This window comes from Aethalodelphis obliquidens, unplaced genomic scaffold (genome assembly GCF_003676395.1).
Source record: "Aethalodelphis obliquidens isolate GAN/ISIS:26980383/991018 unplaced genomic scaffold, ASM367639v1 scaffold26, whole genome shotgun sequence".
NCBI lineage: Eukaryota > Metazoa > Chordata > Mammalia > Artiodactyla > Delphinidae > Aethalodelphis > Aethalodelphis obliquidens.
Window position 1 is genome coordinate 13,239,962 of NW_020837970.1, and position 26,984 is coordinate 13,266,945.

The 26,984-nt window shown below is 39.0% G+C and overlaps 2 protein-coding genes, 2 non-coding genes and 1 pseudogene across 11 annotated transcripts in view; 3 read left to right on the top strand and 2 right to left on the bottom strand.

Annotated features, from left to right (window-relative positions):
- The window catches only part of DIS3L (DIS3 like exosome 3'-5' exoribonuclease), a 34,447-nt gene extending 30,914 nt beyond the window's left edge, over positions 1 to 3,533 (top strand). For 4 of the 5 annotated variants that reach the window (XM_027123377.1, XM_027123381.1, XM_027123379.1 and 1 more), the window contains 5 exons: positions 442 to 596; positions 697 to 875; positions 2,110 to 2,255; positions 2,670 to 2,844; positions 2,932 to 3,533. In XM_027123377.1, coding sequence (XP_026979178.1) covers positions 442 to 596; positions 697 to 875; positions 2,110 to 2,255; positions 2,670 to 2,844; positions 2,932 to 3,240 — 964 coding nt within the window. In that variant the 3' untranslated portion in view covers positions 3,241 to 3,533. The remainder of the gene's footprint in view (positions 1 to 441; positions 597 to 696; positions 876 to 2,109; positions 2,256 to 2,669; positions 2,845 to 2,931) is intronic. The other variant, XM_027123378.1, reaches the window with a different exon arrangement.
- Positions 3,534 to 3,840: 307 nt separating this feature from the next.
- TIPIN (TIMELESS interacting protein) lies at positions 3,841 to 21,051 on the bottom strand. Of its 4 annotated transcripts, XM_027123384.1 has the most exons (9): positions 20,785 to 20,971; positions 16,384 to 16,621; positions 15,998 to 16,138; positions 15,795 to 15,873; positions 15,519 to 15,594; positions 12,682 to 12,804; positions 12,397 to 12,460; positions 7,815 to 8,021; positions 3,841 to 5,052 (listed from the first exon to the last, which is right to left on the bottom strand). In XM_027123384.1, the coding sequence occupies exons 3-9, from the start codon at positions 16,128 to 16,130 to the stop codon at positions 4,862 to 4,864; spliced, it is 873 nt and encodes a 290-aa protein (XP_026979185.1). In that variant the 5' UTR covers positions 16,131 to 16,138; positions 16,384 to 16,621; positions 20,785 to 20,971; the 3' UTR covers positions 3,841 to 4,861. The 4 variants fall into 4 exon arrangements, with proteins under 4 accessions (XP_026979185.1, XP_026979186.1, XP_026979184.1 ...); XM_027123385.1 differs by lacking the exons at positions 16,384 to 16,621; positions 20,785 to 20,971 and adding an exon at positions 20,978 to 21,051; XM_027123383.1 differs by lacking the exon at positions 16,384 to 16,621.
- On the top strand, positions 6,315 to 6,419 carry LOC113629373 (U6 spliceosomal RNA). Its single transcript, XR_003436507.1, has one exon. It is a non-coding gene; the product is annotated as a U6 spliceosomal RNA (small nuclear RNA).
- LOC113629388 (small Cajal body-specific RNA 14) lies at positions 11,597 to 11,732 on the bottom strand. Its single transcript, XR_003436519.1, has one exon.
- A 1,138-nt stretch (positions 21,052 to 22,189) lies between the features above and the next one.
- On the top strand, positions 22,190 to 23,365 carry LOC113629153 (H/ACA ribonucleoprotein complex subunit 3 pseudogene; annotated as a pseudogene).
- The last annotated feature ends 3,619 nt before the right edge of the window (positions 23,366 to 26,984 follow it).

The following is a 26,984-nucleotide window of genomic DNA, read 5'->3' on the forward strand; positions in this document are numbered from 1 at the left end:
GCAGGGGCTACTCTTCGTTGCAGTGCGCAGGCTTCTCATTGCGGTGGCTTCTCTTGTTGTGGAGCACGGGCTCTAGGCGTGCAGGCTTCAGTAGTTGTGGCACACGGGCTCAGTAGTTGTGGCCTGTGGACTCTAGAGCACAGGCTCAGTATCTGTGGCACACGGGCTTAGTTGTTCCGTGGCATGTGGGATCCTCCCCGACCAGGGCTCAAACCCGTGTCTCCTGCATTGGCAGGCAGATTCTTAACCACTGCACCACCAGGGAAGCCCCGCAAACTAGATTTCTATAGTTGAAAAAAGTTGCTTCTGAAATGTGTCCAAAATAAATTTAACTACTGGCAGATGAACGTATTCAGATGGTGAGTGAAGGGTTCCCCTCAGAGTGTTGACTTGTAAATTATTGCTGGGGACTAAATAAAAGTTTTTACATTTTTTTGTCAGGTCCAATAAAGCACTGGCTGATTCTCTGGATAATGCAAATGACCCCAACGATCCCATTGTCAACTGGTTGCTTCGATCAATGGCTACACAAGCCATGTCTAACGCACTGTATTTCTCCACTGGATCATGTGCCGAGGAAGAGTTCCATCACTACGGTGAATGATAAAATTTTATTCTGTGTACCCATAACCTTGAGCAAGTTGTTTAAAAAGTATATCTTTTTGTTTATTTTGATTTTTTGGTTTATTTTTGAAGGTCTAGCATTAGATAAATATACTCACTTTACCTCTCCGATAAGAAGATACTCAGATATTATAGTACACCGACTGTTAATGGCAGCCATTTCAAAAGATAAGAAAATGGAAGTTAAGGAAAATTTGTTCAGCAACAAAGATCTGGAGGAATTATGCAGACATATCAACAACAGAAACCGAGTAAGAGGGAATTTTTAATTCTCTTACCCGTCATCTCTTTTGCTAACAGAAAAGCTTTATTGTATAGTGGAATGAAGTACCGTATATTCTAGCAAATTAAACTCTAGAATTATTCCAACCAACGAAATAATATGAAAAATCATAAAGTTTGTTGAGTAGCTCTCAATACATTTACAAATGTTCTAAAGTGACTTAATGTGGATTTATGAGATTTACCATGGGTTAGATGTTCTTCCCAAAATGTAGAAATGTGAAAGATTATTATTATCTAACTACCCAAAGATAATAACAATTCTAGACAATTCTTTTTATTTATAAAATTATCCAATCATACCTGCTGTTTGTAATCTGCCTTTTTTCACTTCACATGTTATTGATAGCACACCATGTCAATATAGTTACATCATTATTTTAGAAACTGCTTTGTATTCTATTTTATATTGTTGCTAGTGGCCATAATGTTGTACAGCTTAGAACTAGACCATTTGGTGATACATAAGATTGGAAGCTGCCTAAATGTTTAACATTATTTTCTGTATCCAGGGTTCTAGTTTGATACTGTGCAACATTATAGCCACTAGTCATGTTGGTTTAAATTAAAAATTCAGTTCCTCAGTCACACTAGCCACACTTCACGTGCCCAACAGACACGTGTGGCTTGTGGCTACCTATGGGACAACACAGATACAGAACGCTTCCATCATTGTAGAAAGTTCTGTTAGGCAGCACTGTTCAGGCAATCTAGTTTACAACCATCCTTGTGTATACACTTTTACAGACTTCTCACATTTTGCCTGGATAAATTCCTGGTAATAATGAATTGCTGAGTCAAAGGGGCTGCACAAATAAAACTTTCATACCTATTACTAAATTGCCCTTCAGAATAGTAGTTCTAATTTGCACTTCTACCAGCAGGATTTTGGTAGGACAGACTTGAAAATAAAGGTAAGACAGAGACCTGGATACTTTTCCTCTTCCTGTATGAACTATAGACAGTTTTTAAATAACAAGTTGTTTTCTTAAAAGAATTTTCTAAGACATTTTTGAGGGAATGAAAAAGCGTCCCTCAAATTTGACTTAATTCATAATAGAGAAGAATGTTTGTATTAATAGTTTTCTAGAACCTAGCCTTTTTTAAAAGTCATTGTTTCTGTGGGAATATGAATCCCATGTTTCTTCTGGGGATGTCAGGGAAGTCCATCATCATGCTTTGGGGTTGTGCTTCTTCTTACAGGCAGCACAGCATTCTCAGAAGCAGTCTACAGAGCTCTTCCAGTGCATGTATTTTAAAGACAAAGACCCAGAAACTGAGGAGCGTTGCATAGCTGATGGGGTTATTTATTCAATTAGGACAAACGGTGTGCTTGTGTTTATACCAAGGTATGTTATTTCTAACACAATAGTTATTAAGAAATCATGGTTAACCTTAAAGTATAGACATGGTATATAAATGGTACATTAGATGTAATTTATTAAAGCATTTATTTTAGCAACTGTTTTGTAGTTATCATATGTACATAATGTAATACATACTTCATTATGTAAGTATAAATGGATATTAGAATCTAGTACATCTGTATCAGTCTTAGAGTTTTACTTTGTTATTTAGCCAAACATTTTGTTTCCATCTGCTCAGTGAAATAGGTATTTGGAGGTAAATCAGATGAAAAGTTCTTTTTTTTTTTGGAAAAGTTGTTTTTAATCTGTAAGAAAAACTAGCATTCTAGATAAGTATACAAAATCTGCATACTAAGAATATATTATCTCTGGATTTTTATTCTGACAATGATTCAGGTTTGGGATTAAAGGTGCTGCTTATCTAAAAAATAAAGATGGTTTGGTGATCTCATGCAGCCCAGGTGGCCATTCTGAATGGAAACCAGGATCCCTTCAACGATTTCAAAACAAAATCACCTCTACCACGACAGGAGGGGAATCTGTTACGTTCCATTTGTTTGACCACGTAACAGTAAGTCTGTATTTATGTTAAGTATTGCTTTCACTGCAAAGAACAAAGACTGTGATTTAGTAATATGCATTTTCTCCTCTATGACAGGTGAGAATATCTGTACAGGCCTCACGTTGCCATTCTGATACAGTAAGGCTTGAAATAATAAGCAACAAACCATACATGATGCCAGATACAGAACTTTTTCAGCAGAGTTCCCTCTTGCTAAAGAGTGATTTAGTGAAAGAAGTAACTAGATCAATGGAGGAAGCTCAGCTTGCTCAAGAAGTCAAAGTAAATGTCATCGAGAAAGATTATCAAAAATATTGCCAGACAAAGGGAAGAAGCCTGTACACACTTCTAGAGGAAATAAGAGACCTGGCTCTCCTGGATGTTTCCAACAGTTATGGAATATGAAACTCTTCTTACTTCATTAAAAGACCTTTGTCTTACGTGAATGTTTTACCTTCTTTTAAACATTAAGATGTAATTTTCTGCATCACCCCATGTCACCCAATCCCTGAGTGGGATTGGGTAGATATTTCAGATATTTGTGAAATGTTTTCTTATCATTAATTTAAGTTGCATGAAATAAAGTACAGTTAGGTCACTATGGACAGTGGTTTTTCAGAGATAAGTAGATACTGAATCCTGGCTCTGCAAATCATGTTGCTGGTCTTGCTAATAAACCCAGAATTGACTTTTGGTTAGCTTGTCTCAAATCCATTCTTTTATAGTATTAATTTTTCCAGTAATTGCTACATTTGGGTCATAGGCCCCTCTGACATCTGCCAGATTAACTTTTCAGTCACCTTCAGATAATAAGCTCCATCCTGTCCACGTATCCACTTTAAAACTCCCTATTTCGTATTTGACTCAGTCACCCCTGCTGTCCCCAGCACCAATTGGGGATAGGGCTTAGGGAGCCGGATGGGGTGCACAGGGTAAGGTCTGTTCTCTCAAACCTCCATTCCCACCCTCTCCTTGGATGATGAGTTGCATTGGACTTGCCCTTGCTGGAGACTTGTTACTTAGCACCATCACTCTGCCAGTCTTCCCCCAAAAAAGCAACCTTCCCATGTCCTAGCTTGTAAAAACTAGCTTTGCCTTTCCCTCTCCCCCATGGGAATCTCCTGCCGAGAACCAGACCAACCTCTAAACTTGATTCTCAACGTGGTACTTTCTATCTGCAACTACCCTTCCACCAAGTTGATAAACTCAGGCAGGAAAAACTCCAATTAGGTCCTCCCACCACGTGGCCCTAACACTTCAGCCTCACATTCACCATTCCCAAAGCTCTCATTTCCTAGATTTTCATTTCTATATTATTGTACATGTTCTTCCCAATCCTTGGCATCTCCACCGAATCCTCCCTACGTGCTCTGTGTTCCCCATTATACTTTGCAAGTTTCTCTCCAACTAACTAGTCAGTAAGGTACCAAGGAGCATGTGAACTTCCCCAGCACCTATGCAGGCCAGGCAATGTATCAGCTTTTCACGTGACCCTTTAAGTATTAAAGTGACTCCTCAAAAGACATGTAAACACATATAACAACTGTGAACGTTTTACCAAAAGTGTAAAGTGTAGAACTAAATAGCAATGAGAAACTTTTATAAAGCCTCTAGGGATAGTTTGTGAGCTTATTATTTAAAAAAAAAAAAAAGAACATTAGCATTTATTACATATTTACATCTTAAAACACCACCCAATTTAGTAAAAACAGGGCATTCAATGGCACACTAGCAGTTGAAGCTACTTATTAACTACCAATCATTTTTACAAGGTCATACCCATATAAAAATAAACACTAAGGAGAATAAATAGACAACGAAAGTGGATAAGAAACAAGTATAGATAATACCAGATTTTAAACAGGAATTTATAAAAGTTTCACTATATAAGGATTTTCACTCAAAGTAGGCAAAATGCATAGTCATCTCAAATTTGGAAGATAGCAAGTTAATAGATTTTCTCATTTGAGGCCTATCCAACCTCAGTAACATTTCAAGATGAAGCTTTAACTTACTATTATGTCTTTTAAAAGGACTGGTCCAGTTGCATTTTCTCTATTTTTAATTCCTCCTCTTCATTTACAGTATTGGCAGCAGCATCATTATGTGGATTGTCTAGAAGGTCTTTGTTAAATCCATTTGATTCTTCCTCCTTTTGCTCCTCACCTGTACTACCCTCTTCAGGTGTCTGTGTACTGGGTGTGTTCATTAACAAGTCTGCAAGAGAAATCATTATTATTCATTACAAGCACCTGATCCAATCTTACCTAATACAAACTTCACATGTTTAAATCAGTAGAGATGAAATCTACGATCACTTTAGTTAATGTTAATTATAACTTTCTTCCAAATAAAGCCATTTCTATACATGTATAAAATCCATTCAAAATGCAAGTCTTGAACTCAGACTTTTGAATCAGTCAAATGCAACTGTTCTCATTTAAAAAATCACAACTACTAGATAGAAGTTTTTAAAAATCAAATGTTCTTATGAGATGTATGTCAAAGTGATCTACAGTAAAGAACATTTAAGATACTCATTTCTAGTGAAAAATTTTAAAGTCATATATTATAAATATCTTTTGTTTAATTTTTATTTTTTTTGGCTGCATTGGGTCTTTGTTGCTGTGCACGGGCTTTCTCTAGTTGCGGTGCGTGGGCTTCTCATTGCGGTGGTCTCTCTTGTTGCGGAGCACGGGCTCTAGGGCGCATGGGCTTCAGTAGCTGTGGCACAAGAACTCAGTAGTTGTGGCTCATGGGCTCTAGAACACAGGCTCAGTGGTGTGGCGCACAGGCTTAGTTGCTCCATGGCATGTGGGATCTTCCTGGACCAGAGATTGAACCCATGTCCCCTGCACTGGCAGGCGGATTCTTATCCACTACACCACCAGGGAAGTCCCTTAAAGTCATATATTATAAATAGAAGATGAGCCTTAAAATGCTTATTGCCACGTAAACTTTGATAATGACAGCAAGGAAGAACTGTCATCAACAATAGTTGTATCTTCATTAAATTTTTCACAAGGTAGTACAAAACATCCATTTGTTAAGTTAAAAGTTAAATCCATCCTGGACTTCCCTGGTGGCACAGTGGTTAAGAATCCTCCTGCCAATATAGGAGACACAGGTTCGATCCCTGGTCCGGGAAGATCCCACATGGCGTGGAGCAACTAAGCCCATGCACCACAACTACTGAGCCTGTGCTCTAGAGACCACGAGCCTCAACTACAGAAGCCCGCGCTCTAGGGCCCATGTGCCGCAACTACTGAGCCCACGTGCTGCAACTACTGAAGCCCATGCGCCTAGAGCCCATGCTCCGCAACAAGAGAAGCCACTGCAATGAGAAGCCTGCGCACTGCAATAAAGAGTAGCCCCTGCTTGCTCCAACTAGAGAGAGCCCACGTGCAGCAACAAAGACCCAATGCAGCCAAACAAAAATAAATAATTAAAAATTTTTTGAAACTTAAAAAAAAAAATTAGTGCTTGCTTCAGCAGCACATATACTAAAATTGGAATGATAGAGAAGATTAGCATGGCCACTGTGCAAGTATGACACACAAATTCGTGAAGCATTCCATATTTTTAAAAGAGTCATGTACCACAATGTTCATTGCAGCACTATTTACAACAGCCAGGACATGGAAGCAACCTAAGTGTCCATCGACAGATGAATGGATAAAGAAGATGTGGCACATATATACAATGGAATATTACTCAGCCATAAAAAGAAATGAAATTGAGTTATTTGTAGTGAGGTGGATGGACCTAGAGTCTCATACAAAGTGAAGTCAGGAAGAGAAAAATACCGTATGCTAACACATTTATATAGAATCTAAAAAAAAATGGTTTTGATGAACATAGGGACAGGACAGGAATAAAGATGCAGACGTAGAGAATAGACTTGAGGACATGGGGAGGTGGAAGGGTAAGCTGGGACGAAGTGAGAGAGTGGCATTGACATATATACACTATCAAATGTAAAACAGCTAGTGGGAAGCAGCCACGTAGCACAGGGAGATCAGCTCGGTGCTTTGTGACCACCCAGAGGGGTGGGATAGGGAGACACAAGAGGGAGGAGATATGGGAATATATGTATATGTTTAGCTGATTCACTGTGTTAAACACCAGAAACGAACACAACACTATAAAGCGATTATACTCCAATAAAGATGTTAAAAAAAAAATCATTCTAACTGGAAAAAAATCATAATAATACCACTGAATAAGTTTCACTTGTGAATTTCATTATTTTGGGTGAAACTTGTTTTACAACATGTAATCTTCACTACTTACTGTAATTCCTATTTTCCCATTTCAAAAGGAAAAAACTGGATTGGAAATTGACAAAGATAAATGCGACTGTGCGTGCTTCATTCAAAACCAATTTGCAATTATTTTTAAATATAGTTTTAACAAAACTTGTCTAGTTTCCAAACCCACAGTCTGTTTAAAAAACAGCAAATTTTAAGGCAGTTTTAAAAGAGACAAGGGAATCAACAAGAAATCAAACATGACGGCTCACAACAGAAGTGAAACGCTGCAATAAAAAGCATTTTTGGACCTATTCATGTCACAGCAAATGGCTCTAAAGTCCTCAATGGGTACAAAGAATTTTATATGTTTAGGAAAGTACCACAGTAATGTTTTAATTATCATAAAGATAAAATTGTATGTCACATGTTTTAAGGAGTCAGGGAAGAATATGTTTTCGAAAGATCCAGAATCAATTTTAAATGATTAAAACAATTTTTTAAGAGACACTCAGCTACCCAGAAAACCGTCCTGGACGCATATATTCTTTGAGGATTCCAGCTAGCTCTCAAGCCCACTCTCTCTCAAATATACATAAGCTTAATATACTATATCACATTTGTCTATTCCTAGAGGTATTTTATTTTGGGGAAGAGTAAAGAAGTTAAAATTCCTAACATGCCCTTGATATATTAATGGTAGCACATAAAATCCACCATAAAATTTACCATTTCCTAGGGACTGACTACTACTCAGTAGCTTCGCCTGTCTTCTTTCCAAGGCCAGTTGTTTATTTCTCTCAATTCTTTGTTGTTGTTCTTCTGTTAGGCTTCTACTTGACTCAGAAGCAAACTTTGCACTTTCAGATGAGTTTGTCAGAAAGGGATCTAACTCGGTAGCAGTTACATCATGGCCATTATTTTCCCCTACTTCATCTGCAGTAGAAAAGAAAAAATTAGTACATCTGTAGTGTTAAATTAGTTAGAAAAAGAGCTTATGCAGCTATTAACTGAAAACCAGTTTAAAGCAACAAGGTGCCAGACCTGAAGAAACAATTTGTGAGGTATGAGAATGTTACAAATACATGCTTGATTCAAACAAGTAGAAGGAATATTTATTAATCACTTTAAAGAGGCATTTTAAGTCAAATGGAATACTAGTTTAAAAACATGCATGAACAGAAAGCAAAAGTTCTTAGTTGCTAATAAAAGCACTCAAAGAATCCAAAGTATATCCTTGTTGTGTTTTTCTTTTAATTTATTTATTTATTTTTGGCTGCGCTGGGTCTTTGTTGCTGTGTGCAGGCTTTTTCTCTAGTTGCGGCGAGTGGGGGCTACTCTTCCTTGCGGTGTGCGGGTTTCTCACTGCGGTGGTTTCTCTTTTGTGGAGCACAGGTTTCAGTAGTTGTGGCTTGCGGGCTCTAGAGCACAAGCTCAGTAGTTGTGGAGCACGGGCTTAGTTGCTCCGCAGCATGTGGGATCTTCCCGGACCAGGGCTCGAACCCGTGTCCCTTGCATTGGCAGGCGAATTCTTAACCACTGCGCCACCAGGGAAGCCCTATCCTTGTTTTATATTAAAAACATTTTAGTAGCTTGCCATATTGTCTGTATGATACACAGTAATGATTTTATATAGGCTATTTTTTGTGTACAGTAAAACTGAGATACAAAGTGAAAAAGGGGAAGAAATTTAGAGATCTGTGGACATACTTCCAAGTTAACTTTTTAAAAAATTCAGTGCTCTCTACATGATTAGTCTTAATAAATTCTTAAAGCCCTGTACACCAGTTATCTCAAAGTAGGATGTTCCTAAAATAATCCACAGGGTATGAAAAGTAAATACTAGATCTTCCATTTATATTTCATTTAAGAATTACAAAAAATTAAGTTTTACTAACTTATATTTAAAAGAACTGGCAGTGACAAACTATCACTTATCCATATGACAGCTAATCATCTGGTCTGTAAGCTACCTTCAAGACAGCAAGCTCATACTGCGGAAGGATGGAATTGGGTCCTCACTCATTTTTTAATTTCAGCATACTATGATATATAGCTAATTCTGACTACCCAGTTAAGCAACCTGACATACTATCTATTTTAACCAAAACAACCCTAACAAAATGCACAAGTGGTAGCTTTAAAAGATTTCTGCAAAATAACAAAACACCTGTAGGTAGAAGATAACAGAAGTACAAGCAAGAACTAAGAAGATGGCAAAGCTGACACTTCACCTTCTCTCTGTATCATTCACATTATGGTGTTAAAAAAATAATAAATAACCTCATCAGATCTGAGAAGTAGGTAAAAAAAAACTTCATTATCACCAAGACCACCATTTGAAATGAGTTTACAATTACTCTCCTTGTCCTATGCACATATTACAGTGAGGTATTAGCTAATGCCAGTAAAAACCATCACAACTAGCAAAATATTTAAAACATAAATACAAACCAGTGAGGTTTAAAAATCATGTATTTAATCCAGCATTTTACAATCTAAGCCCCTTTTGAGGTTTCTTCCTTAATAGTGAAAGACAGAAAGCCATACACTTTTCCTTCCTGATATGGAAAAAAATGTGTCAAGAAACTAAAATACACTCCTTTGTCAGGAAATACTGATGGAGTACATTTAGAAAACATTGCTGGAAAAGTTAAGAAACAAGTATTAGAACCAATTATGCAATATACAGGATTTCTAATATGCTTCACCTTATAGGGCTTATAGGATTCTGAATTAATAGTAATGAAATACATAAAAAACTATTCAATACTTTTCTGTGAGCCATGAAAGGAAAGATCTCTTCAACAGTAAATGACCTCTTTAGTACAGACAATATCTTAACAGAAAATCCATGTGAATATAACCACTTTTGACTAGGATAAAGGTGCCATTAAAAAAAATTAGAACCACACATGAAATTCATTCACTGCCACATTCATAGGCAAGCTATTGTGGCAAAGAAGCTAAAGCCAAGAATAGTCAATGTGCTACAGGATGCCATCACTCTGGTACATATAAACTAACAGATAAACAAACTACATAATAACTAAAGGGAAATAAGAGCTATTTAAAAAAAGCATAGTGAAATCAGGAATGGGGCTGGGGGTCCAATTTTAACAGTGTGGTAGGGGAGACTTCACTGAACTGACATTTGAAAACAGTTTGATGCGGGTGAGAGAGTTAGCCATGCAGATTTAGGGGCAGGAGGGAGGGCAAAGGACAGTGTTCAAGGCAGAGTGCAAAAGCCTTAAGATAGAAATATGCCTGGAAGGCTCAAGGAACAGCTAGGATGCAAGTGTGGCTGAAGCAACGGAATAGTAAAGATACCGTCAGGGAGGCAAGAGGAATGGGATAAGGACACAAAAACAAGATTCTATAGGGCCAAGTAGGACAATATAAAGACTGTGGCTTTTACTTTGATTGAAATAAGGAGCCACTACAGGGCTCTGAGCAGAGGAATGACATGACAACACGTGCTAAAAATATAAAAACTGACTAATTTTAAGTAAAACGATTGAAAAGGGGCAGATGAAAATTTGCTAGTAAACTTCAACAAAGTCCTTGCACTGGTGAATGAGACTGAAAGATGAATACCAAGATTTACTAAGTGCAGTTAATGATGCTCTACTTCCATCTGGGTTTACGCATCTTAGAAAGGTTAAAACCAAGATTTGGGAGAAAAAACTGAATCTACAACCAAACCACTTCAAACCACTGATCAAAAAGTATTAGCCCAAAATTTTTGGTAAAAATTATTCAGTAGAATATTCAATCATATTGTTCTTACTTTAAAACTGCAATGTTAAGGTCAAAAATGTACATTATATATCATATCAGTACAGCAGTACATGTATTAGAAAAATAAAATGTTCAAAATATTTTTACTGTTGTAGTGCCTCATGCAAAAGTCTGGAGACTATTCTCTTAGGATACAAAGAAAACAGATTCAACAACAAACAAGGCTCTCTGATACAGGCCTCCTCTATGTACCCTATACCGCAACTTGCCTGTAATTCCATGAATGGTGCCATGCTCATTTATGCCTCTGCGTAAGTGGCTGCCTCTATCCAAAATCACCTCTGCCTAACTTCTACTGCTTATCATTTAAAGTACTTGTGATACCTCCTCTGTGAAGCTTTCCCCTCTCCTACCAAGCTTTCCCTTCCCCTAGGTAAAAGTAACTGTGTTCTCCTTTGCCCCGTACACTATCCCCTGTTCATCTCCAATTTTAAAAAAATATCAATTAAAAAACAAACAAACAAAAGTTCGATAAATAAGCTAACTGACCCAGTAGTATATGCTGTGGGATTTAGACTCTAATAACTAATTCCTTTCCATCTATGAAATCCCATGCCATCAATTCGTACCATACCTTACCAAATAATTAAATCTTGGATTATTTAAATCACAATCCTTCACACTTTTAAAAGCAGTTTATAAATAATTTTGGGGGATTCTATATGGAGCCTGTATTTTCTGCTACATCTATTAAATTTTTTAAAAACAAACATGTATGGAGCCATCGCACAGAAAATCTGATAACTATACAGACTCTGTCGGCAGGAACCATATGTTTTGATGTGTGTGACTGCCTATGGTTGCATTGTACAACTAACAAATGCAATCAATACCAGGAACAGTCACATAGGTCTAACTAAAGTCCTACATACAAGATCTGTACTCTTGTGTGAGATGTGACCTATTTCATCATCAAATTGTTCTGCCTAATTCCTCAGAGCCACTTTTTTTTTTTTTTTTGCGGTACACAGGCCTCTCACTGTTGTGGCCTCTCCCGCTGCGGAGCACAGGCTCCGGATGCACAGGCTCAGCATCCATGGCTCACAGGCCCAGCCGCTCCGCGGCATGTGGGATCTTCCCGGACCGGGGCACGAACCTGCGTCCCCTGCATGGGCAGGCGGACTCTCAACCACTGCGCCACCAGGGAAGCCCCAGAGCCACTTTTTTATAATGGTGGACATGTATATGAACACTGTATCTTGTCATATATTTTTATTAGCAAGCACTACAAAGGATCAATGGGTCATCATCATGAGTTCTCAAAAGCTCATGTTCTGTGGCTAAATATATTTTACAACATCTCTTAATGGCATACCACCATGTCTTTAAGAAACAAATATCATGCACAACATTCTAGACATACCAAGGCATCTTAACTCACTCCTATTTACTGTACTTTAATTATATACTCAAAATAGACTAAGAACTCAGTCCTGTAACACTGCCTACCCCAACTAGATCCATTTCTAAAAGCAAAATTATTATAAAGTAGATAAACCTATATTCTTACCATTATTGTTAACAAAATCTTCATGTAAAATAGGGAGATCAAGTCGAATTCGTTTTAAACAGGTCTGAAAATAAAAAACATTTTTACATTTTCACTTAGATTTGGGGGAAAACGGTCATTGATTTTATTATTAGTTTCAAAAAAAGTTGTTCAAATAGCTACTATTAGTTCCTTCTCTCTACTAAGACTGAAAATGAAGACCCCCAAAGAGCTACTTAGCCTCACTAATCTATCCTTATACAATTTAGCATTGTGAATGATATTCATAATGATCTCAACACCTACCTGAACTTCCTTTTTATTTCCCAGATATTCAACTCTGTCAATAAAATCTTCAAATTGCAGTTTAGGGAATAGCCTATGCGCCCAGTGCTCCATGTGTCTGATTAGTGTCTTCAAGTCCTCAGCCTGGAACATAAAAATAAAAATGCTAAATAGAAGACTCATTCTCACAACTGACCTTGTCAGCAGATTTTAGAACTGAATAATAGTATCAAAGTCACGTGTCCTTTTATATTTATAAGGTTAATAAACTTTTAAAAGAAACTTTAAGAAGAAAAATATTTATCAAGGGCTTAGAGCAGGTGCCCCCAACCCCCGGCCATGGACCGGTCCATGGTGGGTTAGGAACTGGGCCACACAGCAGGAGGTGAGCAATGGGCGAGCAAGAGAGCGAAGCTTCATCTGCCGCTCCCCATCGCTCACATTACCACCTGACCCATCCCCCACACCCCTCACCACCCCTCGTCCCCCAGGAAAAACTGTTCCACGAAACCAGTCCCTGGTGCCAAAAAGGTTGGGGACTGCTGACTTAGAGGGCTGCAGTCTAATAGCACTGGATAGATTTTTAAAAATCAGAGGAAAACAGAAACCCAGTATGAAAACTTAATAAAAGTTAAAAGATAATCACATGTGTCTTTTCAGACCTATAAATACTTGAAAATAAACTTCAATAAAATATGGCAAGATATCTTTTAGAAATGACTATACAAACTGACAGGTCTCTAAACAATATACAGAAAGCACTGAGAATCAGCTCTGTGAAAATATATTCAGAAATCCCAAGGGCAAAGTACCAAAGACTAGCAAGAACAGTGTAAACATTCTCAGACCACAATACCTCTCTATATTTGAAATTTCAATCTAACATTAAAAAATTTTTTTAATGAAAATGAAAAACAAAGTTTAATAAACTAGAGTAATAAATGAAAAAAGTTTCAAATTCCTGATTTTACTGTACAATATTTTTTTATTTTCTTATAGTATTTTAAAATAGGAGACTGGTTAAAAGCTCTGGATCAGACTGCATAGATTCAAATCTAAATTCTACCACTTAACAGCTGTGTGACTTTGAACAAATCACTTTACCTCTGTGTGCCTTTTTCGTCATGAATAAAACGAGAACATACATACCTCATTGGGTTGTTAGGAGGATTAAGTAATACAAGTAAAGTGCCTGACACAAAGCAAGTCCTCAAATGTTGGCAATTATTGTTTGTGGTGGTATATGATCTTGTCTAAGAAGCTAATGGTTAAAATAATCAACTCTACCAATAACTCAATATGTAATGCTGAGAACATAATGTCATTTCATTCTCATCCTGATAAAAATAAAAGTTCTTTCAAAAGTTCAATCATCGGGCTTCCCTGGTAGCGCAGTGGATAAGAATCTGCCTGCCAACGCAGGGGATACGGGTTCGATCCCTGGTCCAGGAAGATCCCACATGCCGTGGAGCAACTAAGCCCGTGTGCCACAACTACCGAGCCTGCACTCTAGAGCCTATGAGCCACAACTACTGAAGCCGGCGCGCCTAGAGCCCGTGTTCCGCAACAAGAGAAGACACTGCAACGAGAAGCCCACGCACTGCAACGAAGAGTAGCCCCTGCTCGCCGCAACTAGAGAAAGCTCGCGTGCAGCAATGAAGACCCAATACGGTCAAAAATAATAAAATAAAAATTTTTTTAAATTAAAAAAAAAAGTTCAATCACCTATGACCATTTTCCAGTTGTTGGGGTAGGTGATCAGCCACCTCACAATATCACATTACACCCAAGGGATAGAGAAGAGAAATACCTAAATACAGTGTGAAGTTCCAAGTTATACATGGAGAAAAAAGCATCAAGGATTCAACTTTGTTAGAAAATAGTAGAATTTTCAAAGGCAAAGTACAGAAGACTAGACAAACTCAGAGCCCAACCTCACCCAGTGAAGGAACACAAAATATTTATCCTTTGTATAAGTTTAAAGTACTTATTATGAAAATGATGAAGAGGTCATAAATTCAAAGCACCAATTCATCACTACTACCTGAAAATTTCAATAAGAGCAATGAATTAACCGAGCTGGGCATGGTTTTAAAATATCTTGATTTATGTTTAGTTTTGTGGCAAAATAGGACACAGACTTATATGCTCCCTTCCTGTCCACCGAAACTAAGCAAGTGTACTACAATTTTCAGCCTCCCAGGTTTGAAATCTTGGGATTAATTTTTACTTTTGTACCTCCCAATCACCTCCAAGTATTATATATTGTTCATCCCTCTACTATTACCCTATCCAGGCTATTTCACCTCATTCTGCTGGTAGTGAAATAGCCTCTGAATTGCTATCTGCCTCCAGCTGCTTCCCTCTTTCCAACTATCCTGAATACCACACCAAGATCATGCTCATGCTGTGTTAATGTTACTCTAGCTGGGCCGTGAAATGGAAAGTCGAGGCTCTGCCCTTAACCACTCGCAGTGGAGGCTTAAAACTCTAAAACTCTGCTTCCTTCACTAGATAACGGGACCAACACCTACCCCAGAGGTTGATAATGAAAGAATATAATTGAAAATACTTCATAAACTGCAAAGCTCTACAAAGATATCATCTGCAAAAAATTGTATCTACACGCTACACAATTCAAAGAGAATTTTTAAATGTACGTTTGTGCAGAGATTTACAGTTCCTAAATGTCTTCAAATAGTGTCCTTTCTACTACATCATAGTTTCTAAAGAGATATGATGATGAATGATGGTATCTGTGAAACATTCTAAGATTCCTAAGAACATGATAATGGGCCCACAGTCTTATTGATATTTTAAAAAACAAAGGTCTAAAATAAAAATCAGACACTTCTTACCTCATGACCTTTACCTTTGAATTTTGCCTTATCAAACACATGCCTTAATGCTGGAAGCCCTCTCTCTGAAATTAATCTGTGAATAGAAATATGTTTTAAATTTCAAGTTTTCTAAAGCCATCAAGGCCAAACCAAGACCATAAGAAGAAAAAAATATTAACTACTGAACTGAGAAAAATGTCTGATCTCCAAATCATCCCAACCAAAAGCCTGTAACATAAAAGGGAAAAAATGATAGGAAAAAAGTATAAATATTTAAGGAAATAGTAAATGTACCTCTCAGCATTCAGCTTGGGTATATTCCTTTTAACTGTTCTCTTTGGAGGTACAGGAACAGGAGCTCCTCTCCCTAACTCTGGTGAAATATACCAAGATTTAATATTACTTAAGTAATTTAAGCCTTATTTATAAAATGTATCATTTCTAAGCTGTTAGATGGATAGCTGAACATGGACACCACTTTGGGACCCTATACAGACCTTCTTCAGGTTCAGCTCCTTCACCATCTTCTCTTTCTGGAGAGGCTGGAGGTGGGAATGGAGGAAAAGTTTCATCTTCTATATGCTCATAATCTGGTAGGTCAATCAAGCCATTCTCCTGTGGTTCTAGCATCTTTTCCTCTAGGGGGGAAAAAAAAAGTAAACATGTTTATGCATCCAAGTGGTCTTCTTATTACACAGTTAAGTTCCACTTGCAGCAAAATGCATGTGTTTCAGTCAGTTAAACCATATTTCAAACTCACACATCATGAACTGAAGTGAAGAAGATAAGTTATGGAAAAAAGAACAAAGTTAGAAATTAGAACTGAGTTCTAATGTAGACCCTACCACTAAATAACAATATGATTTTGAGCAAATCATTTTACCTCAACTGTTGAGTTTCCCCATCATAAAATGATGATTTTAACTTTTCAGAGGGTTTCAAACTGTGGTCCAAAGGGGTGTGAAATAGGCAGGGTACAATACCTCACCCCCACTTCAACCAGAGAAGCTTTTTAAAAAATACTGTTGGGAATTCCCTGGTAGTCCAGTGGTTAGGGCTCTGTGTTCTCACTGCTGAGGGCCCGGGTTCAATCCCTGCTCCAGGAACTAATATGCCATAAGCTGTGCAGGAGGACCGAAAAAGGAAAAATAAAAATAAAAATACTGTTTACATATTGGTTTTCTAGTAAGGTTTCCTTTGAAGAAATGGAAATAATCCTTAAGTTGGTAACTTGAAAGAATGCTTTTCAGTACCATCTTACTTGACCTCTCAGAAACATCTGACACTTCTGATCAGTTCCTTTTTCTGGAAAAGTGTTTTTGTTGACTCCTGAAACACAGTACCCAACTGGCTTTCCTCCCTTCCTGGACACTCCTCCTGGATCTTCTTTGCAGATTCATATTCCTCTAACCTGGTCAGTTAGTATCCAAGACTTCATCCTAGGCCCTCTTCACTCAGTTATGCACATGGTTTTAATTTATAGATGACCCATTAATTTTTTATCTCCACCTGAGCATCAAATCCGAGCTCTAAATCCCTACTTCTCATTTTACAGCTCTAAAATTTCTCAAAGGCACCTATAACTCATCATGTATAAAACCAACCTTCTAAATTTTCCCAATTCAATGAATGACACCTATCCAGCTATATATCAGAAACCTGCAAGTCATCCTTAACACTTCATTCCCCCATCCTAAATACCCTGTCCATTTTACTTCCAGATTAACCCTTGAGTCCGTCCATTTCTCCCTATTTCCACAACCACTTCCTAACACTTCTTGTTTGGATTACACCATTACTCCTATCCATTTTGCCCTTTCAATCCATTCTCCATATTACAGCTAAACTGAACCTTTGGAAATGTCAAGCTGATCACATTACTGCTAGGCTTAAATACTTCAATGGCTTCCTACTGCTCTTAGGATAATGATAAAACTCCAAGGCCCTGCAGGGTTTAGCACTTTCCTACTTCTCCAGACTTACTTCACACCATTCTCCATGCTTTTTCTTTCTATCCCTCAGGCCACTAGACCTTTACAAAAGCTGTTTCCTATCTTGAAGGCTCTTCCCTGACTCCTAATCTCTTTCAGATCTCAACCGTCACCTCAGAAAAGTCTTCCCCAATTTTCCTAAATTAAATCCTCCTATGACAAGCATTCAAAATGTCAAGTACAAGTTTTGTAGCACTCACCCAGTTCCAATATTAGGTTCTATTTGTGTGATTATTTGATTAATGTCTGTCTCCCATCATAGACTGTAGCTCTAAAAGGGCAATGACAAGGTGGGTCTCTGTGCTCCTCTACTGTATCCCCAGAAGTGATATACAGCCAGTGCTCAAGAAATAGCTGTTGACCTTGGTCCTCCCAACTCGAACTAGCAGAAAACCTGAGCAGTTCTGCAGCCCCAAAGGAGGGCACACCTCCTAACGCCTACTTCAAATGTGGCCAAGAGGGAAATGCACAGGTAAGGGGCTCCTGGAGGGCAAGGCTGGGACCCTGGAGGAGGGGAACAAGGGGGTGGCCCCAGAGAGAACTGAGGTGGCCAATTGAGCTTTCTCATTTCACGTAGCCCAGGAATCCTCACTATGCAAATACATGTGTTTCCTGAACTCAGATGGTGAGAATTATTTTTAGTGAGTTCAGGTCATGGGTAGTGTAATGCATTACCCAAATCTATCAGATTCCTGAGTTTGGGATAACATGAGAGTTCATGAAGGAAAGGTATCTCAAAAAATTATCTGAATCTGTTCAGTTCCTGAGTTTATGGACAGTGAGAGTTCTGATGGCAATGATACTTGTAATTCCTGTCTAGCAGGATTTAATAACTGCAGTGGGCCACTAAAAAAAGAAAGAAAGAATTTGGTTTTTTTTTTTTTAATATTTATTTATTTGGCTGTGCCGGGTCTTAGTTGCAGCACTCGGGATCTTCGTTGCGTCATATAGGGTCTTTACTTGCGGCATGCGGGATCTTTAGTTTCAGCATGCAAACTCTTCATTGCCATATGTGGGATCTAGTTCCCTGACCAGGGATCGAACCTGGGCCCCCTACATTGGGAGCGCAGAGTCTTAGACACTGGACCACCAGGGAAGTCCCTGAAATAATTGTTGAATGGAGGAATGAAGAATTCCAAAGCTTCCCCAAAACTGTAAAACTACTGGAGCTAGAGGATCTCCAAAGTCTCTCCAATTCTAAACTTCCAAGACCACAAGTACATAAAAAAAAAACAAAGTATCAACCATAGGTTTTCAAAATTGGAAAGGCAGTTAAAGGTCATATTGAAGTTCCTTCGGTTAAGTAAAAATGAAAAACACCAAGAAATTTTTTGAACAACGTATTCACCATTTTGTTCCACTACCTTCTGCCATTTTTCAGGTAACTTCATAATTCCACCTTCCCAAAACTTTTTATCCTTCTGAGCAAAGAACTGCTCCAGGTGCCTTTTACAGTCTTCCAGGGAATTGAAATTTTTTCCATTAAGAGAATTTTGTAAAGACTGAAATAAATGGAAATCCGAAGGTTCAATGTCCGGTGAATATGGTGGATGAATCAGAACTTCCTACCCAAGCTGTAACAGTTTTTGCCTGGTCATCAAAGAAACATACAGTCTTGTGGTATCCTGATGGAAGATTATGCATTTTCCACTAATTCTGGACTCTTTTCGTCAAGTGCTGCTTTCAGTTGGTCTAAATGGGAGCAGTACTTGTTGGAATTAATCTTTGGTTTTCCGGAAGGAGCTCATAATGGAGGACTCCCTTCCAATCCCACCATATACACAACATCACCTTCTTTGCATGAAGACCAGCCTTTGGTGTGGTTGGTGGTAGTTCATTTCCCTTTCCCCACAATCTCGTCCATTCCACATTATCGTACAGTACCCATTTTTCATTGCCCATCACAATTTGTTTTAAAAACGGAACGTTTTCTTTACGTTTAAGTAGAGAATCGCATGCGGAAATATGGTCAAGAAGGTTTTTTGCTTAACTTATGTGGAACCCAAACATCAAAGTGATTCACATAACCAAGCTGGTGCAAATGATTTTCAACGTCACTGGTCTACCTGACCGTGGAGCATCATCCAGCGAGAAATCTCCAGCACGAAACTTCACAAACCACTTTTGACACGTTCGATCGGTCACAGCACCTTCTCCATACGCTGCACAAATCCTTTTTTATGTTTCAGTGGCATTTTTACCTTTCTTGAAATAACAAAGCATAATTATGACAAAAGTGTTGCTTTTTGTCTTCCATCTTCAATATCAAAATGGCTACACAAAAATTCACCAATTTTGATAAGTTTTTTTTTAAATGCACATTGATATTTCATTGTTTCAAATGAAGTTAAAGACAACTAAGAAGCACTACTAGAGCCATCTTGCAGAAAAAACGAACTTTTGGGCCTCATTCTATCAATAGTTAAGCCTTCTGGGAAGAAATGGGGCTCACACCTTTGAAGCCAACAGGGAACTATGAATGAGATAACAGGGCACAAACTATATTAAGTGTAACGATGCAATGCAAGGAACCAGCCAAGCCTGGGGCAGGACTTGTCAGGAAACTTGTAGTGAATAAGATAACTCTGTCTCGGGCTTCGCTGGTGGCGAAGTGGTTGAGAGTCCGCCTGCCGATGCAGGGGACGCGGGTTCGTGTCCCGGTCCGGGAGGATCCCACATGCCGCAGAGCAGCTGGGCTCGTGAGCCATGGCCGCTGAGCCTGTGCTCCGCAACGGGAGAGGCCACATCAGTGAGAGGCCCGCGTACCGCAAAAAAAGATAGCTCTGTCTTTAACTTCTTGACAATGGTTGCCTAGTCTCTTTTTAGACATTGATTAAGGTCTCTTCACTTCCTCCTCTAGTCCTCAGACTCGCAGAAGAGTGAAGGTAACAAAAAAATTTAATATCCAAATTCGTTCCCAGTCCCTTAGGTGTCCAATGCCCAACTTTTTCTAAGTCACCAAAACAGAAGTCCCTGTCGCTAGGAAGTCCTACCAAACTGACTCAATGACCTCCTTGCTACCCAGCCCTAAAACCACAAAACTTCCCATCCCATCCCTCTTCTCCGACCTCCCTTCATCCTCACTCCCCTGTCTGTCCTCTCACTTCAACCACACTCATTCATTCATTCAACATTCACAGGACGCCTCCAGTGTTTAGAAGCCCCGGTACAGAAACTGGAGATATAAAGATGTATCTGACACACGTTCCCTTACACTAAAAGGCCTGGTTTAGAGAGAGACAGACCCGAAACGTAAACAAGAAGTAAAAGCGCCGGCCCTGGTCCCCACCGACCTCCTCTCCGCACAGGCCTCAGCCGGTCAGGCCTCCTTCCTCTCCAGTCCCAATCAGCCCAGGTCCGTCTCAGTCATGTCCTCCTGCTTTCTCACTCCCTCCTTGCGACTTCCCGGCATCCCCGCTCCCCAGCCTGACTCCCTCGGCCGGCTCTCCCCTCGGGAACTTCACTCTCCCGCCAGCCCGCTCTCACCTCGAGCAGACTGCCGTAGGCACAGCACAGGGATCCGCGCGGCCGAGAAACGGTGTATCTCGCGAGACTCTCGCGAGAAGAGTCCTTGGCTTTTGGCGCCAAAAGCCTGGGCGGTGCCTACCGGACCCACCTCCCCCAGGTCCCGCCCACCCACGTCTATCCCCACCTTTCCGGCGTCCGACCCTTCCCGCACTACTTTCCCTACCGCTTCCGCCCTCACGAGTTCTTCCGAGGAGTTTAGTCTCCTTGTCCGCGTGATGTTCGTGTTCGTTATGCTCTATGCACTTCAGACTTTGGAAGTAGATCTCAGGTTTCTAGAAAACTGGGTTGTGGATGGAATATAAAGGCTGGAGGCAAACAGAATTTGATGAGAAACTACCGATTCTTCAGAGTTACTAACAAAATTCCTTGAACATAAGTGTTCTATTAATTGAATAATGAGCCGAGAAAAGAGGCAGTAAAGAGTTAGTGTTAGGATTGTGGGCACAAAGAAGAATGTCAAAAATGTGTTACCTTTAATTTTTTTTTATGTGAGTCCAAATATATTCGTGCAATATATATTTGCTTGCGCACACATGCACACAAAATAAATATATAAGTGGAGATGGAAACTGGACATACGGGACAGGGTGGGATGGGGACTTAACACCCACCATACTTTTTTGGAACATATAAATGTGTTAACTATTCAGAAAACTAAAAAAAGTTACCTTTAGCACCTATAGCATCAAGATTTGACAGACCAAGAAGATGAGTAGTGTTTGCTACATTCTTTCTCTACTTTTCTGTAGCTTGAAATATTTCATTAAAATTATAGAATAAATATGTGAAAAGAATAAGAGAAAGTAAATTGCAAGCTCTATCTAAAATTATGTATGCAAATATGTATATATACCACATTTTCCTTAATTTTATGGTTTTATTTCTATAAATGCAAGATAAAAAATATTAAGCAATTTACAAAATTAACATTAATTTAAATGGGAAATATGTTAACTTCAAGAGTCCGGGTAACTGAGGCAAGAGGCATTCTTCTAATTATCCAGATAACAGTCTATATTCTTCACTTTATGTCTAATAAAATAAATATAAAAGCACTTTGAGGGAATTCCCTGGCAGTCCAGTGGTTAAGACTCAGTGCGTCCACTGCAGGAGGCATGGGTTTGATCCCTGGTGGGGGAACTAAGATCCCACAATCTGCCTGGCCAAAAAAAGAAAAAAAAAAGCACTTTGAGAAATTAAGACGTTATATGCCACCCCACCCCCCAAAAAAGCCCAGAGCTGAAGCTCTGAGGGTTTGAATCTCAGTTTCATCATTTACTACTTGTTGACATTTGTGCTTCAGTTCCTTATTATTAATAATAGTATCTACTTCATAGGGTTATGAGGAGGATTAAATGATAGTACTTAATAAATGTTACCTATTATTATCCATATAATTTGTAAATTGTTTGACCCTTTTAGAAAATGTAAAGGCTTTGGTAATTGATCGTAAGTCTGTGTGAATATAACTACCACAGTTGTAAGGCACTGGCATATTAATGTCTAAGACTGTCCTCTTTTTCATATGTGAGGAATACTAGAAATATATTTTCCTTAACAATTGCACCAGAAATATAAAAAATAACTTTCTCATAGACCATGTCATTAAAACTTTTAGAACTGTTTGATGTTTTTAAAAGTGAATAGTGTTGAAAACACATGAGGCTGTCAGTTAGAGGAGCTACAGATGGAATTGGAACCTCTGGCTTCAGTGTGGTCGGGTTTCTCCAGTATTGCCTCAACGAGCGGGGAGACGGGGTCTATATGCTGAAGAAGCTTGACCCTATGGGACAACAGACCTGCTCGGCCCATCCTGTTCGGTTCTCCCCGGATAAATATTCTAGACACCAAATCACCATCAAGAGACACTTCAAGGTGCTCATGACCCAGAAACCGTGCCCCATCCTCTGAGGATCTTTGAAAATTTCATGTCTCTTCTGCCTGCTAGCCTTCGAGAGACTTTCTGAAACCAAGTTCTCCAATCCGTGAGCCTTGAAGCCTTCCTACGACCCTTGCTCTTTGGAATCCAGTCTCATCATTGCCTTTGATCATGCTTGTTGTGAGGCAATGATGGTAGCATCCCCTTTAAAGGGAAAATGTTTGAATCTTTTCATACTTCGAATCACTCCCAGGTTATTAAAATGATTTGAAAGAGCTAAAAAAAAAAAAGAGTGAATAGTGTTAAAGGAAAAATAGACTATCAAAGAACAAGGATTGAGTACAGAGTGTAAAAGTTTTTCTGGAAAGCTGGAAACCCAGTCCAGAGGTGAAGTTTGAAAGAAGAAAAATGGGGTAAATCTTTTAAAACTAAAAGACCATGAACTATTTCTAAACCACATTTGAAAAGCAAAGTCTCTGTGTCTTATCTATTGGCTGGTGTTATTTGGGCTTATCACTTAGGTAAGTACTGGACTGGCTGGTGGTGGTGATTTGCTATGTACTTGAGGACTCCATCTCAAGACTGTGGCATCAACTTGCCCCTGCCTTGTACATAACATGCCCAGGTTGGGATCGTATCACCCAGTTGGGTCTGCATCAGCATTAGTAATCAAGGTGATGAGCCCAGGGATTTTTTTTTTTTTAAACAAGCAAATATTTTGGTGTGTCTTTATTTTTATTTTTTATTTTTTTAACATCTTCATTGGAGTATAATTGCTTTACAATGTTGTGTTAGTTTCTGCTATATAACAAAGTGAATCAGCTATATGTATACATATATTCCCATATCCCCTCCCTCTTGCATCTCCCTCCCTCCCACCCTCCCTATCCCACCCCTGTAGGTGGTCACAAAGCATGGAGCTGATCTCCCTATGCTATTCGGCTGCTTCCCACTAGCTATCTAATTTACATTTGATAGTGTATATATGTCAACGCAACTCTCTCACTTCGTCCCATCTTACACTTACCCCTCTCCATGTCCTCAAGTCCATTCTTTACATCTGTGTCTTTATTCCTGTCCTGCCCCTATGTTCATCAGAACCATTTTTTTTTTTAGATTCCGATATTTGTTTTTCTCTTTCTGACTTACTTCACTCTGTATGACAGACTCTAGGTCCATCCACCTCACTACAGATAACTCAATTTCGCTTTTTTATGGCTGGGTAATATTCCATTGTATATATGTGCCACATCTTCTTTATCCATTCATCTGTCAATGTACACTTAGGTTGTTTCCATGTCCTGAGCCCAGGGATTATTTATTTATTTTTTTTTTTTTTGCGGTACGCGGGTCTCTCACTGCCGCGGCCTCTCCCGCAGCAGAGCACAGGCTCCGGACGCGCAGGCCCAGTAGCCACGGTTCACAGGCCCAGCCGCTCCGCGGCATGTGAGATCTTCCCAGACCGGGGCGCGAACCCACGTCCCCTGCATCGGCAGGCGGACTCTCAACCACTGCGCCACCAGGGAAGCCCCCCAGGGATTATTAATTAGGATCTGGTCAGCTACAAATAACAGAAAAACTAAAACTAAATACACTAAAATAACAATAAACAAGGTAGAAAGTTTGTCTCTCACGTACAAGAAGTTTGGAGGTAGTAAGTTCATAGTTGGTATGGTGCTCCATGGTGTTAGGAAACTGGTGTCCTGTTTTCTTGCTTTACCATGTGAGCATTCCATTCTCAAGTTCACCTTATTTTCTGAGATGGCTTCTAGAGCTCCAACTGCATTCCAGTCAGCAGGAAGGAGGAAAGAGAGAAGGGCATGACTCAACATTTTAAGAATGTTTCCCAGAAGATGCATACGACAATTCTGGTTACATCCAGAATGTAATCTCATGGCCACACACAGCTGCAAAAGAGGCTGGGAATATAGTCTTTATTCTTGGTGGTCATGGCCCAGTAAAAACTCAGGGTTTCTATTACTGTGGAAGAAGGGGTGAAAAGATGTTGGGGGAAAATTAGTAGACTGCCACATACAATAAAATAGAAAAAAATAAACGAATGTTTTTATTTTGCAAATCTAGAACTTTAGAGTGTTTCCAAAAATATTAAGAATGTGAATAACTAGTACTTTCACAATAAGGCACATAAGCAGTTCTCGGCACAAGAAGACTATTACATCACTGTACATTGTATTAGACCTTTGGGAATCTTTCCTGGACTACATCCTCAAACCATAACATCAGCTCTACTAAGAACTAAAAGTCTGACCACAATCAAATCACTTTATTGCTCTGAGTCTGTTTGCTCTTTTGTAAGACAGAAGGTATGGATTAGATCAGTGGTCCTCAACCTTTTTGGCACCAGGGACTGGTTTCCGTGGAAGACAATTTTTCCACAGATGGGGGTGGAGTGGGGGAGGATGGTTTCTGGATGATTCAAGCGCGTTACATTTATTGTGCACTTTATTTCTATTATTATTACATCGTAATATATAATGAAATAATTATGCAACTCACCATAATGCTGACAGGAGGCGGAGCTCAGGCGGTAATGTGAGCCATGGGGAGCAGCTGTAAATACAAATGAAGCTTTGCTCGCTTGCCGCTCACCTGCTGTGTGCCTGAATCCTAATAGGCCATGGACCGGTACCCATCCATAGCCCAGGGGTTAGAGACCCCCGGATTAGATGATCCCAAAGGTACTGTTTTAATGGAGGATACTGAAGAGTAATAAATCAACAGGTATTTATTGTTATGTGTTTTAGGTAATAAGCCATATTGGTAAGATAAGATAACCTTTGAAACACCCTTTCTATGTTTGGAAGCTCCTACTTTATGAGTTCATCCCTAAGATAGAAGCAAAAAACTCATCTTCTCAGGGTTGCACACAGCTAGATATATCCTGGGTACCCCAGTTCCACAACAAAATGAGACTGCAGGTCAGAAGAGGGTGAAGTGAAAATGGAGGCACTGCTTGCAATGCATTCTGGCAAAAAAACCACCAGCTTCCAAGGGCAGCAGAGCTAGACATGCTAGGGGTCATGTTCAGTGTCCAGTGTCAGTGGTGAGACTACAAGTACACTTTTGCCCACTGGTGGCACCAGGAGAGTCTCCACTAGAGCAACAGAACAGCACAGTTTTGGCATCAGCCTGGCATAGCTGCCAAGCCTCATTTCCTGCCCACTCAGAGATTCTAGGAGTCATCTGTATCCTTTAATAAATTTCTTTTCTGTTTAAACTACTAATGAGACCAGATGCTGTTATTTGCAATGAAGAGCCCTAACACACATTGACCAATTATAAATGATAGAAGACAATATACAGTTACATGCTGATTTGCTTGGAACCCAAAAGTTGTTTAAGTGCTTGAGGAAAGAAAGATGAACAAGAGCTGGAGAAGTCAGGGAAGACTTCTGGAAAGATCTGGAACTTGACCAGAATCTTGGAATTAGGTAGGATTTGGATGGGAAGGTGCCCTAAAATAAGAGAAATAACAGAAGCATAAAAAATATTGGGGAAATTGATAAATAAAGTTAAGATAGCTATTTTGAACAGAAGGATCTCATCATAGTTATTTTTTCATAGCTCCTAAAAGGTTTTAAATATTGTTTTTATATAATATTTGATACCTACAGTATAATATATATAATATTTATGTATGTTATAAAGCACAATAGAATATACATACTTGTGAACATACCATCCAACCTAAGGACAAGCCAACATCTTACATCTAATTATTTGTTTATCCCTTCTCTGATTCCCCTTCCTACTGAGATCACCATTGTCCTGAATTTTCTATTTATCATTTCTTTTAAAAATAGTTTTTGTATATAGGTATAGGCCTAAACAATATAAGCAATATGCTGTTTACTATTGCTTGTTTTTGAGCTTTATAGAGATGGTATCAAACTGTATGCAATCAGCTTGGGCTTACTTCCTCACTTCATATTTTGTTCTGTGATTCTTCCATGTTGTTTCACACAGCTGTAGTTTAGAAAATTTTCACTGCTCTGTACAATTCTTTACTGAATGTACCACAAATTATTTAACTATTCTCTTGTTTGATAAACATTTGAAATGGTT

Excerpts from the sequence above, each read along its gene's own strand:
- TIPIN (XM_027123385.1), bottom strand. The coding sequence starts at position 16,130 with ATGCTAGAACCACAGGAGAATGGCTTGATTGACCTACCAGATTATGAG. Across the intron at positions 12,805-15,518 it reads TCAAAGGTAAAGGTCATGAG|GCTGAGGACTTGAAGACACT; the intron begins GTAAGAAGTGTC and ends TTTATGTTCCAG. Across the intron at positions 12,461-12,681 it reads GAAATAAAAAGGAAGTTCAG|ACCTGTTTAAAACGAATTCG; the intron begins GTAGGTGTTGAG and ends TTTTATTTTCAG.